Source organism: Carlito syrichta, unplaced genomic scaffold (assembly GCF_000164805.1).
Source record: "Carlito syrichta isolate Samal-C Ts95f unplaced genomic scaffold, Tarsius_syrichta-2.0.1 Scaffold287659, whole genome shotgun sequence".
Taxonomy (NCBI): domain Eukaryota; kingdom Metazoa; phylum Chordata; class Mammalia; order Primates; family Tarsiidae; genus Carlito; species Carlito syrichta.
In genome coordinates this window covers 17080-29797 of record NW_007231755.1, presented here as the reverse complement: position 1 = coordinate 29797, position 12718 = coordinate 17080, and the positions used below count along the sequence as shown (strand labels likewise).

The window sequence follows — 12718 nt, the reverse complement described above, 5'->3', positions numbered from 1 at the left end:
CAGTCTCATTCTGTTGTCCAGGTTGGAGTGCAGTGGCACACCCACGGCCACCACAGCCTCAACCTGATTGGCTCAGGTGAAACTTCCAAGTAGCTGGAACTACAGGAGCGTGCCACCATGTCCAACTACTTTTTTGATTTAGTGTAGAGATGAGGTCCCACCAAGTTGCCTAGGCTGATCTCGAACCCGTGGGCTTAGGCAATTCTCTGGCCTCAGCCTCCCAAAGTTGGGATTACAGGTGTGAACCAACACACCCAGCTCCGGTCCAATATCTTTATATTTCCACTCCTTGGACTCAGATGCAACTGCTAGCTGGATATTGTTAACTTGGATGTTTTATTCACACTACAAAATCAGTGTATTCAAAACTAGACTCGCCTTCTTACATTTAAATGAATGGAACTACAACTATCCCAGTTTCCCAAGCCAAAAAATGTCAGCTCATCCTTGTTCTCTCATTCTCCACTTTTATAACTTGTTTCCACTTTTGAACATTATCCCCAGGCCAGGTGCGGTGGTTCACACCTATAATTCCATCACTTTGGGAGGCCGAGGTGAGAGGATTGCCTGAGTCCAGGGATTCAAGAACAGTCTGAGCAACTTGGCAAGACCTCGTCTCTACAACAAATAAAAAATTAGTCAGGTATAGTGGTGAACGCCTGTGGTTCCAGCTACTTGAAAGACTGAGATGGAAGGATCGCTTGAACCCAGCAGAACGGGGCTGCAGTGGCTGTGAGCATGCCACTGCACTCCAGCCTGGGCGACAGAGTGAGACTCCAACTAAAAAATAGGAAAAAAGTTATCTCCAATCTTTTCATTTTTTTCCTTTTCCTAACCTAGGTCACCATCCTTTCTTACTTAACTGCTTTGACTGCAAGATATTCTCATTCCAGACTGCACTTGTCAAGTTCAATATCCGTAATGGAACTTGATGGATCTTTCCAAAATGCAAATCAGAGAGCCGGGCATGGTGGCTCATGTCTGCAATCCCAACATTTTGGAAGGCCGAGGCAGGAGGGTTGCTTGGGCCCAGGAGTTCAAGACCAGCCTGGACAATATAGTGACTCCTTATCTCTACAAAAATCAAAAAATTAGCTGGGTGTGGTGGTGTGTACGTCTAGTCCCAGCTACTCAGGAGACTGAGAAGAGAGGATTGCTCTGAGTCCAGGAGGCTGAGACTGCGGTGAGCTGTAATTGTGCCACTGCACTCCAGCCTGGTTGACAGAGTGAGATCCAACTCAAAAACAAACAAAAAAAAACCAAAATGCAAATCAGAACGTTTCTATCCAGCTTAAAAACATTTATAAGCAAAAGATATGAATAGACGCTTTTCAAAAGAAGACATACAAGCAGCCAACAGATACATGAAAAAATGCTCAGCTTCACTAAGTCATCAAGGAAATGCAAATTAAAAACACACTGAGAGACCACCTAACTCCCGTGAGGATGACCATCATCAATAACTCAAAAAACAACATGCTAGAGAAGATGTGGAGAAAAGGGAACACATCTACACTATCGGCGGGAGTGTAAACTAGTACAGCCTCTGTGGAAATCAGTGTGACGATTCCTAAAAAATCTAAAAATTGACCTTCCCATACAACCCCGCAATTCCCCTACTGGGAATATACCTGAAGGAACTCAAATCACTCTATAAAAAAGATACCTGCACACATATGTTTATCTCAGCCTTGTTCACAAGAGCAAAAACATGGAACTAACCATGCTGCCCATCGAAAGAGGACTGGATAAAAAAATGTGGTACATATACACGATGGAATATTACGCAGCCATAAAGAAGAGCAAAATCATGAACTTCACAGCAACCTGGATGGACTCAGAGTCTGTAATACTGAGTGATCTATCACAGAAACAAAGAACTAAGTATCACATGTTTTCACTCATAAGCGGACCTTGAACAATGATCATAATACTGTAAGAAAATATTGGCTGTGGCGGGAAACTGCTAGGGGCGGGGGAGAAGGCAGGATTGGCAGTAGTGGGAGTCTGCCTGGGGAAGGGGAGGCAAACTTCATCAACAAGGGTACCTGCATGATGAACATTTGCATATCTAACCCTGAATTGTACTCCACGCCTTTAAAATAAAAAAAGTAAAAGTAAAAAAAAAAGAAAAACATTTATAAGCTTCCATTATACTTGCCAATGCCCCAAATCAAGGCTGAAAGTCCCACTTAGCCCTTCAGCCTCGTCAGTCTGGGCCCATGTCCTGTGACATCCCCCCACCCTCTACCCTCATTTTACTTAGGTGTCCCTCCCGTGTGCTCTGGTGGCACCTCACACTTCCTTGCAGAGTGCACGTCAGACTGTCTATAATTACTTGCTTCTTTTTTTTTCTTTTTTTTGAGTTGGAGTCTCACTCTGTTGCCCAGACTGGAGTGCAGTGGCCGCTCCCAGCCACCGCAGCCTTGCTGCTGGGCTCCGGCGATCCTTCCGCCTCAGCCTTCCGAGTAGCCGGAATTACAGGCGTGCGCTACCACGCCCGGTTAATTTTTTGATTTATTGTAGAGATGAGGTCTCGCTGCCCAAGCGGATCTTGAACCCGCGGGCTCAGGCAATCCACTCACCTCAGCCTCCCAAAGGCGCGGGATTACAGGCTGAGCCACCGAGCCCGGCTGTTACTTGCTTCTTCATTTTCATCTCCTCCACTATCAGACACTAAACTTCCTGACAGTCGGACTTTTGTTGACTTGTGTACTGTTGCATATTCCCACGGAAAGCGCTCAATTCATATCTGATGAACAAATGAGTTATTTTGGCATGTGTGGATGGGTAGGCAGGATGGAGTCCTTTTATGCATCTCAAGGAAAAAGGGTAAGGATGGCTGGCCAATTCAAATTAGTTCAAGACAACTCAGTCTAGCAAACAGTTATTATTGAGTATTTATTATGCTCTATTGGGCATGTCACAAAGCCGGAGAGGACAAGGCCTCTGCTCTCAAAGACAGTTGCCCTAACCTAACCTGTCACTGGCTGGCATCCTGCTGTTCATGGGCAGATGGCTCAAATTCACAGTGCCACTGATGCCCGGACTTCAGGACTGTGTGATGCCTCCACACACCCCTTGGTACCCTGCCTGCCCCACTTCAGGTGTTTTATGCCTGAATTTGCCACTTTCATTAGTAATGACTGGATTCTCTAAAGAACATTCAAGTCTTCCACTGTTCTGTGCCCTCAGCCATCGGGAAACAAGCAATTTCCACATAAGATTATAGTTATAGCTGGACTCGGTAGTTCAGCCTGTAATTCCAGCACTTTGGGAGACCGAGGTGAGCAGATTGCCTGAGGACATAGGTTCGAGACCAGCCCGGGCAACTTGGTAAGACCTTGTCTCTACAATAAATCAAGAATTAGCTGGGCGTGGTAGCGTGTGCCTGTAGTGCCGACTACTTGGAAGGCTGAGGCAAAAGGATTGCCGGAGCCCAGCAGATTGAGGCTGCGGTGGCCGTGTGCATGCCACTGCACTCCAGCCTGGGCAACAGAGGGAGACTCCAATTCAAAAAAGAAAATTACATTTATAGCAGGGGTTACAGTTGACAAAGGAGTTAGGCAGAAATATTGATTCTGTTACTTAATAACTGACTGATCTTGGGCAAGTCTTAGTTTTCTTGTGTATAAAAGAGTAAACAAAGCCACTTCATTGGTTTTTGTGAGTATTAATTGCAATTGGTTTTATTATTTTTTTTGAGGTGGAGTCTCACGCCGTCACTCAGATTGGAGTATAGTGGCACGCTCACAGCTACCCCAGTGTTGACCTGCTGGGCTCCGGTGATCCAGCCTTCCAAGTAGCTGGAACTACAGTTGCGTGCTACCACAACCAGCTAATTTTTGACTTATTGTGGAGATGAGCGTTCACCAAGTTGCCAGGGCTGGTCTCGAACCTGTGGGCTCAGGCAATCCACTTGCTTTGGCCTCCCAAACTGCTGGGATTACAGGCTGAACCACCAAGCCCAGCAGCCTATTAATTGCTATTAACAAAAAATACTGACCAGGTGCAATGGTTTATGGCTGTATTCCTAGTGCTTTAGGAGGTCTAGGTAGGAGGATTGCTTGAGCCCAGGCGTTCGAGAACAGTCTAGGCAACATAGTGAAACCTCATCTCAACAAAAAATTAAAAATATTAATGGGATGTGGTAGGGCCTGTAGTCCCAACTACTCGGAACTCTGAGGCAGAAGGATGTCCAATTTGAGCATCAGAGTGTGACCTGACTCAACCAATAAAATGAAATGAAATGGAATAAAATAAAATAAAAGGCCTGGGTAAGGCCAAGCATGCCTGTAATCCCAGCATGTTGGGAGGTCAAGGCAGAAGTTCAAGACCAGCTTGGACAACATAATGAGACCTTATCTCTACTAAAACAAATATTAAATGTCTTTTTTTTTTTTTGAGTAGGAGTCTCACTCTGTTGCCCAGCCTGGAGTGCAGTGGCATGCTCACCACTGCTGCAACCTCAACCTGCTGGGCTTAGGTGATCCTTCCACTTCAGCCTTCCAACTAGCTGAAACCATAGGCATGCGCCACCACTCCCGATTAATTTTTTGATTTATTTTACAGATGAAGTCTCGTCAAGTTGCCCAGGCTGGTCTCGAATGTCTCACCTCCACCTCCCAAAGTACTGGGATTACAGGAGTGAGCCACCATCCCGGGCAACAAAATATTTTAAAAAGGGACTTATTTTATTTTATTTAATTTCCTTGTTTTCCAGGGCCTACATGGAGTGTGTTGTAAAGTTTTCTTATTCCATGAAATAAATGAGTGCTGTTAAGAACAACATGCCATCCTTTATGCTATTTTTCACTGTTGCTTTTTCCCCTCTTTCCTGATGTATTAGCTGTTACATGCTGATGGATCACATGTGGCCTCAAAGCATAGATGCACAGCCCTTTTAAAACTTGGATGGAGTAATTGGGCATATTGGAGTCGGGGGAACAAACATCCTTCATTAATTACTTATTAAAGGAGCTGGCTAGTTTAGCAGTTTGGCTGTCTTCAATCCACATTTTTGCTCTATAGACTATATTATTATCTTGATTATATGGTATAACTGGAGTAATTTTACATCATGATAGGAGTTTTTGAATAAGTGCTTGCAGGCAAACAGTGACTATAAAGGAACATTATTACAGTTTATAGTGTGGCCAAAAAAGAATTATACTAGCTTTTTAAAAAACTATTTTGTTCATTCACAAATGTACACAGTACCTGGCCTGCGCTAATGGTTTCTAGGTTCTAGGAATGTGGGGATGCAGAAGACAGAGTTAGCGGCTGAATATCACCAACATCCATTTCTACCAAGTGTTCCTGTGGCCTTATGTCTGTGGGTCTGGAACTTTCTTTGCACAACTGCAGGGCTCCACTGTGATGAAACACATTGTGGAAGATATACATTTAGGTCAAAGGTCTAATCTATGGCATGTACTTGACCTCCCTGGAGGTCAAATAACCAAATGTCCTTAGTAACACCTGGCTCTGGATAACAAAGGTTATCTACATACTCATCTCATATTCTTTCAAAGGAGATTGGGTATAGTGGCAAGTATATAAGCCAATCTGCTGTAACTTCATAAATTTATGTGTATGTACATATTTGTGCATGATAGCCTCTATTATAATATGATTTATTATGGTAAGCAGGTCCATTAGTAAAGGGTACTTTTTGTGAAGTAGCTGTAACATTTAAAGAGATTAAATACTCTGGTTTATATTTAGGCTTCAACCTATTTGAAAGCAGATTCTGAAATGCAGACACAAGGCCCCACATATATGTGACATGCATGTACATTCAATATATAAGATTGCAGATTTAGTGAGATTAAACATGAACTTTTTTTTCTTTTGAGTTGGAGTCTCACTCTTTCACCCAGGCTGGAGTGCAGTGGCATGCTCCTGGCTACTGTAGCCTCAACTTGCTGGGCTTGGGCAATCCTTCTGCTTCAGCCTTCCAAGTAGCTAGAACTACAGTCATGCGCCACCATGCCTGGCTAATTTTTTGATTTATTGTAGACATGAGGTCTCACCAAGTTGCTCAGGCAGAGCTCGAACCCATGGGCTCAGGCAATCCTCTCACCTCAGCCTCCCAAAGCGCTGGGATTACAGGCTTGAACTACCATGCCCAGCTAGCATGAACATTTAAAGAAATGGATATTGGGCCAGGCTCGGTGGCTCAGTCTGTAATCCCAGCGCTTTGGGAGGCCGAGGTGAGTGAATTGCCTGAGCCCTTGGGTTCGAGACCCACCTGGGCAACTTGGCGAGACCTCATCTCTACAATGAAATAAAAAAAATTATCCGGGTGTGGTAGTGCGCGCCTGTAATTCCGGCTATTCGGAAGGCTGAGGCGGAAAGATTGCCGGAGGCCAGCAGGTCGAGGCTGCGGTGGCCGGGGGTGGCCACTGTATTCCAGTCTGGGCGACAGAGTGAGACTCCAACTCAAAAAAAAAAAAAAAAAAAGAAATGGATATTGAAGGAGCACAGGGCAGCTATCACTCGGAATGGGGAGAGAAAATTTCTCCTAAGTGATGCTAGGCTGAATTGAGTTTCTCCAAATTCACATGTTGAAGTCCTAATACCCCATGCCTCAGAATGTGACTGTATTTGGAGATAGGACCTTGAAAGAGGTAATTAAGTTGAAATTAGTTTATTAGAGTGGGTCCTAACTTAATGTGGCTAGTATCCTTATAAGAAGAGATTAAGACATAGACAGGCACAGAGGAAAAAACAAGAAGAAAACAGTCATCTAAAAGCCAAGGAGAGAGAGGCCTCAGCAGAAACCAACTCTACTGACACTATGATTTTGAACTTCTCGCTCCCAGAGTTGTAAGAAAAATAAATTTCTGTTGTTTAAGTTACATAGTCTGTGGTACTTTGTTATGGCAGTTTTTAGCAAGCCAATACAAGTGGTTTTACCACTTCCCACTCCTTGATCCTTTTGCCCTTGTTTTTGAAGACACAAGTGTTATTTCAACTTTTTCTTCTTGGTTTGGCTCTGAATATGACATGACTCTCAGAATAGGCAACAAATAAGTCACAAGGATTTCATTTCTGTACTGAAGTGTTAGCTGAGTCAAGTTAGAAGCGGAGAGACCCTATACATCAAGTTTATCCTTGAACGGGAACAAAAGATAGGATGCTTATTATATTTGTAGATGACAAGAAACTGGAGAGCACAGTCAACCCAAATCATCTCCATTGGCTGAACAGGAGTTAAACTGAAGTAGAAAAGAATTCAAAGAGACAAATATAAATTCCTGAACTTGGATTCAAAAAAGTCAATTGCATAAGTGCAAGGGGAGGAAGAAATTATGAAACAGCAGTACAAAGTAAAAACAGTATGAGTCAACCAAATGATGAAAATGTCCCTAACTTCAGTGTGCTTACAACCTATCATTTATGAGGTCTTTGTTTCCATGTGCTTCTTGTAAGAAAATGAGCTGCTAGCCGGGCTCGGTGGCTCAGCCTATAATCCCAGCACTTTGGGAGGCTGAGGTGAGAGGATTGCCTGAGCCCACGGGTTCGAGACACGCCTGGGCAACTTGGCGAGCCCTCATCTCTACAATAAATAAAAAAATCAGCCGGGTGTGGTAGCGCGCGCCTGTAGTTCCAGCTACTCGGAAGGCTGAGGAGGAAGGATTGCCAGAGCCCAGCAGGTCGAGGCTGTGGTGGCCGGGAGCGGCCACTGCACTCCAGTCTGGGCGACAGAGTGAGACTCCGACTCAGGAAAAAAAAAAAAAAGAAGGAAAGAAAATGAGCTGCTTTAGGAAGTAGTAAGTTTCCCATTGTTGGAAGTGTCCAAGCAATAATTGGGCAATCACTTCTCAGAGATGTGGCAGAGGGTATATAGAGACCTTGAAGACATAGCCATGGTTGAAGTTAAACTTCCACTAATAACTGTCTGAGAAACTGAAGATCACCTGTTCCTAAAGAATTCTGAATTTTCAGTATTGCTGTCTTTAAAATATTAGTAATTAGGAAAACTGAGGAAAGGAACTGAAGCTAGTCCTGAAAGCCAATGGTACCAATGTTAATTTGCTTTTATCTCCATTTGTTTGTGTCTTCCCTTGAGGGATATCATCTCTCTAAATGGAGATTTGGAAACAGTGGTCTTTGGTTGAGAGTGTCTAGCCTGACAACTGCATTTATTGATTGAATTTGATTTATTCTGAAGTCAGAGTCTTCAATGGTGATATGTTAATCTTGATTTCACCTCTGGCCTTTGTTGCTTTTAAGATAACCAGAAACAGATTGATCTATAAAACATGTGTTTACCTGCGTAGACTAGTGTAATCTTATGCTGGGAAAAGTCCCCATTTTAATAAGCTTTAAACAAAAAATTCTACCTCAGGTGCTAATTAGAATCTAAATTCAGGTGTTAACCTCTTTCACTGAAAGTGCATGTTGAGTAATTGCAGGAAAGGGGCCAATTTCAGGCACAGCAGTAATTACTGAATTAGTAGAAAAGTTCAAGTAGGGCTTCAGATTTCAGATCATTACTGAGCTTTCTGAGGAACAGCTAATCCTGAAGTGATTGGACTTCTCACACCTGTGTGTGTGTGTACGTGTGTGTGTGTGTATGTGTGTGTGTGTGTGCAACTGCGCGCGTGCGCGTGTGGGTGTAAGAAATTCCACCTAAATTTTAAAAAAATGTTGCAAATGACCACAGAATTACTCATATTTCTTGTTATTTAAAAATATAATTTTAATGACCTCTGAATTGACCTTAATGTTTGATTCAAAACTAGGGGAAAAAACCCCCAAAACTCAAAACTCAAAATCTGTTTTATCTGATAAAATGACTTAATTCTTTGCATTTTTTACTTCTTTAATGTTCTAGAATTAGCCTTTAATATGCCAAGGACCATCCATCCTTGATAAACACTCTATATTGGGGGCCTCATTCAAGTTAGTTATTGCCAAAAGTGAAGTAAGCCCTTCAACTACTGAAGTGACCCTTTCTGAAGACACATAAGAGGAAAACAAGTGGGAGTCTACCGTTGTCTTGCTTGTTGGTACATGGTATCCTCCTCAGTCACAATGTTATCCTCTGCCTTCAAACAAAATCGAACACTCCTAAGAAGAAGCAAGAGTCATAAACACAAAACCAACCCAAACATCCAGGGCATGGTCTTCAGGGCACAAAATAGAGGATGCTTCTTTTACTATGGTGACTGTTTCTTCACCTCTCAGCACAATTTCATGTCTTACCTTCGACATATAAAGTGCCAAGTGGTCTCTAGTCTTGTGAAGACCCTCTGGTTTACTCCAAAATAATGAGGGATTATTAGCATCTATTCACCGACTTCAAACATCCAGTGTAGAAATTTGCAGTATTGAAACTGGATATGAGCATTTTTTAAGGAGACTGAATTAGTAGACTTTGAACTTTGAACTTGAGGGCAAAGCAAACACCATCATGGAAGTGCATATTATTTTCAACAGCTTATAGTATTTGACATGAAGTCTGCAACAGGCTTCACGTCCTAATGAAGAGTTCACAGTCAAATAAGTTATAGACATGTGTAAAGTTAAACAGTAATACCAAAGAGACTAGACAGCATAAAACCAGAATTAACCTATTTGTCAATGTGGGACTAGGTAAATAAATTAGGGAACATCCGTATAATGGGATACTTTGTGCCTGTTAAAAACAATTAGGTAGCTCTGTAGGTGTTGGTATATAAAGAACTTCAAGATAAATTTTTAAAATAACTTTATTTATTTATTTATTTGAGTTGGAGTCTCACTGTCTCCTGGGCTGGAGTGCAGTGGCATGCTTATGGCCACCCCAGTGTCGACCTGCTAGGCTCCGGCAATTCTTCCACCTCAGCCTTCCAAGTAGCCAGAACTACAGGTGCACGCTACCATGCTCAGCTAATTTTTTATTTATTTTAGAAACGACATCTTGCCAAGTTGCCCAGGCGGGTCTCAAACCCATGGACTCAGGCAATCTACTCGCCTCAGCCTCCCAAAGTGCTGGGATTACAGCTGAGCCACCAAGCCCGGCTTATTATTATTTTTTAAAATGTATTGTAGAGACAAGGTCTTGCCAAGTTGCCCAGAGTGCTGTCGAACTCCTGGACTCAGGTAATCCTCTTGCCTCAGCCTCCCAAAGTGCTGGAATTATAGGCATGAGCCACCGCACCCGGCTATAACTTCATTTTATTACGGAGATGTGGGGGGTAAAAGTCAAGATTAGGCACATAAGTAGTCTATGGGCAGGTGAAGTTTGGACCTTCAACCGGTCCTCACTTACCCTCGTTTAGGACCAAGTATGCTTTGTATCCTTATGTACCTCCCCACCACTACCTCCCTTCCCCCAGCAGTGTTCTGCGACTGCTGATCCCTTCCTTGTGCTATTGCGATTAATGTTCAGGTTCCACTTATGAGTGAGAACATGTGGTATTTAGTTCTTTTGTTTCTATGATAGATCACTAAGAATGACTGTCTCCATCTCCAAAATAAGAAATATATATATACATACACATATATATTTTCTTCCTGACATTCAAAATCTTTTTATAAGAGGGCAGGATCCAGAGTTAGGTTTTTTTTTTTTTTTTTTTTGTGTTGCAGTCTCGCTCTGTCGCCCAGACTGGAGTGCAGTGGCCGCGCCCGGCCACCACAGCCTCGACCCACTGGGCTCTGGCGATCCTTCCGCCTCAGCCTTCCAGGTAGCTGGAATTATAGGAAAGCGCTACCACGCCCGGCTAATTTTTTGATTTTTATTGTAGAGATGAGGTCTCGCCTGCCTAGGCGGGTCTCGAACCCGCAGGCTCAGGCAATCCACTCACCTCAGCCTCCCAAAGTCGCGGGATTACAGGCTGAGCCACTGAGCCCGGCTCCAGGGTTAGTTTTATTATTATTATAATTTAAAATTGTGGGGTACAATTCAGGGCTAGGTATATAAATATTCACCATGCAGTTACCCTTATCGATGAGGTGTGCAGGGTTAGTTTTTATAGCTGTGCCTGGCCTGCCAATCTCTCCCATGCTCGAACTTCTGGCCCTTGGAGCGGAGTAGGATTTGTTGTGGCTATGTGGGGATTCCCGGGGCCTTGCCCAAATGCCTATACACCTCGCGGCCCTTGTGAGGAGCAGAGAGCAGGACGGTGCCGTGGTCCTTGGTGGAGTCCAGGGCCAGCTGGTCGAAGGCGAGGATCTTGCCTCCTGCCTTGAGGATGCGGCTGCAGCCTGGTTGCTCACACGCAGTGTACATACCTTCAGTTTGGGCACCTCCTGAACCTGCATGTCGTCTGTTATGGTCCCCACGACCACTGCTGCCTTGTTTTCCAAGCCAGGAGGCTTCATCTTCCGGATCATCCGGGACAGGGACATGGGTGGCCGATTGCTGCGACTCATGAGCAAACTCTTCAGCACAACCTGGTTGAAGGTGGAGTTGGTTCTTCTGGCTAGAAACCTGTACAACTTGGCCGGGCACGGTGGCTCAAGTCTGTAATCCCAGCACTTTGGGAGGCCAAGGTGAGAGGATTGCTTGAGTCCAGTGGCTTGAGATCAGCCTGGGCAACTTGGTGAGAACTCGTCTCTACAATAAATCACAAAAACTGGCCGGGCATGGTGGCATGTGTCTGTGGTTCCACCTACTTTGGAAGGCTAAGGCAGAAAGATCGCCTGAGCCCAGCAGGTCAAGGCTGCGGTGGATGTGAGCATGCCCCTGCACTCCAGCCTGGGCAACAGAGCGAGACTCAAAAAAAAAAAAAAAAGTTAAAAAGAAAAACAAACCTGTACAACTTGACCCACAGCCTCAGGTAGATATCCTGTCTCTTGGGCTCTTTGCAGCCAACCTTTTGGTCCTTGTTGTGTTGGATGTCAACTCCCATGATGGCGCCTTCATCTTGGCCAGGTCCGGAAAGGGAGAACGCTCTCTATATTTTTTGAGTTGGAGTCTCACTCTGTCACCCAGGCTGGAGTGCAGTGGCACGCTCACGGCCACCCCAACCTCGACCTGCTGGCTCCAGCGATCCTTTTGCCTCAGCTTTCCAAGAAGCTGGAACTACAGGTGTGTGCCGCCACGCCCAGCAAATTTTGGATTTATTGTAGAGACGTGGTTTCGCCAAGTTGCCCAGGCTGATATCGAACCCCTGAGCTCAGGCAATCCTTTCGCCTTGGTCTCCCAAAGTGCTGAGATTACAGGTGTGAGCCAATGCGTCTAGTCCCCTAGATAAATATTTTAAAGATAAAAATGGTAGGATAATAGATATAGAATTAGCTCACTCCTGCAATTTTCAAAAAGAAGATGGATATCTACAAGTGTATGTGTATGCAGTCATGTGTCGCTTGACGATGAGGATATGTTCTGAGAATTATGTCATTAGGCTATTTCATCACTGTGCAAACATCATAGACTGCACTTAGACAAATCTAGTTGGGCAGCCCACCACACACCTGGAGCCTATTGCACCCAGGCTACAAACCTGTATGGCAAGTTACTATTCTAAATACTGTAGGCAGTTGCAACATGGTGATATTTGTGTATCTAAACATAGAAAACATACAATAAAAATATGATACAGACGATAAATAAATGATACACCTATATAGGGCAATTACCATGAATGGAGACTGCAGGACTTGAAGTTGCTCTGGGTGAGTCAATGAGTGAGTGGTGTGTGAATGGGAAGGCTAGGACATCACTGTATATTACTGTAGACTTTATAAACACTGTACACTTAGACTGCACTAAATTTAT

General features: G+C 44.0%; 1 protein-coding gene across 1 annotated transcript in view; it reads right to left on the bottom strand.

Annotated features, from left to right (window-relative positions):
- The window catches only part of LOC103254936 (ribosomal protein L18-like), a 56936-nt gene extending 45053 nt beyond the window's left edge, over nt 1-11883 (bottom strand). The window contains exons 1-2 of the mRNA XM_021709907.1: nt 11752-11883; nt 11010-11428 (exon numbers count right to left, since the gene is read on the bottom strand). Of these exons, the coding sequence (XP_021565582.1) occupies nt 11010-11428; nt 11752-11849 (517 nt within the window). The 5' untranslated portion in view covers nt 11850-11883. The remainder of the gene's footprint in view (nt 1-11009; nt 11429-11751) is intronic.
- Nucleotides 11884-12718: the final 835 nt, after the last annotated feature.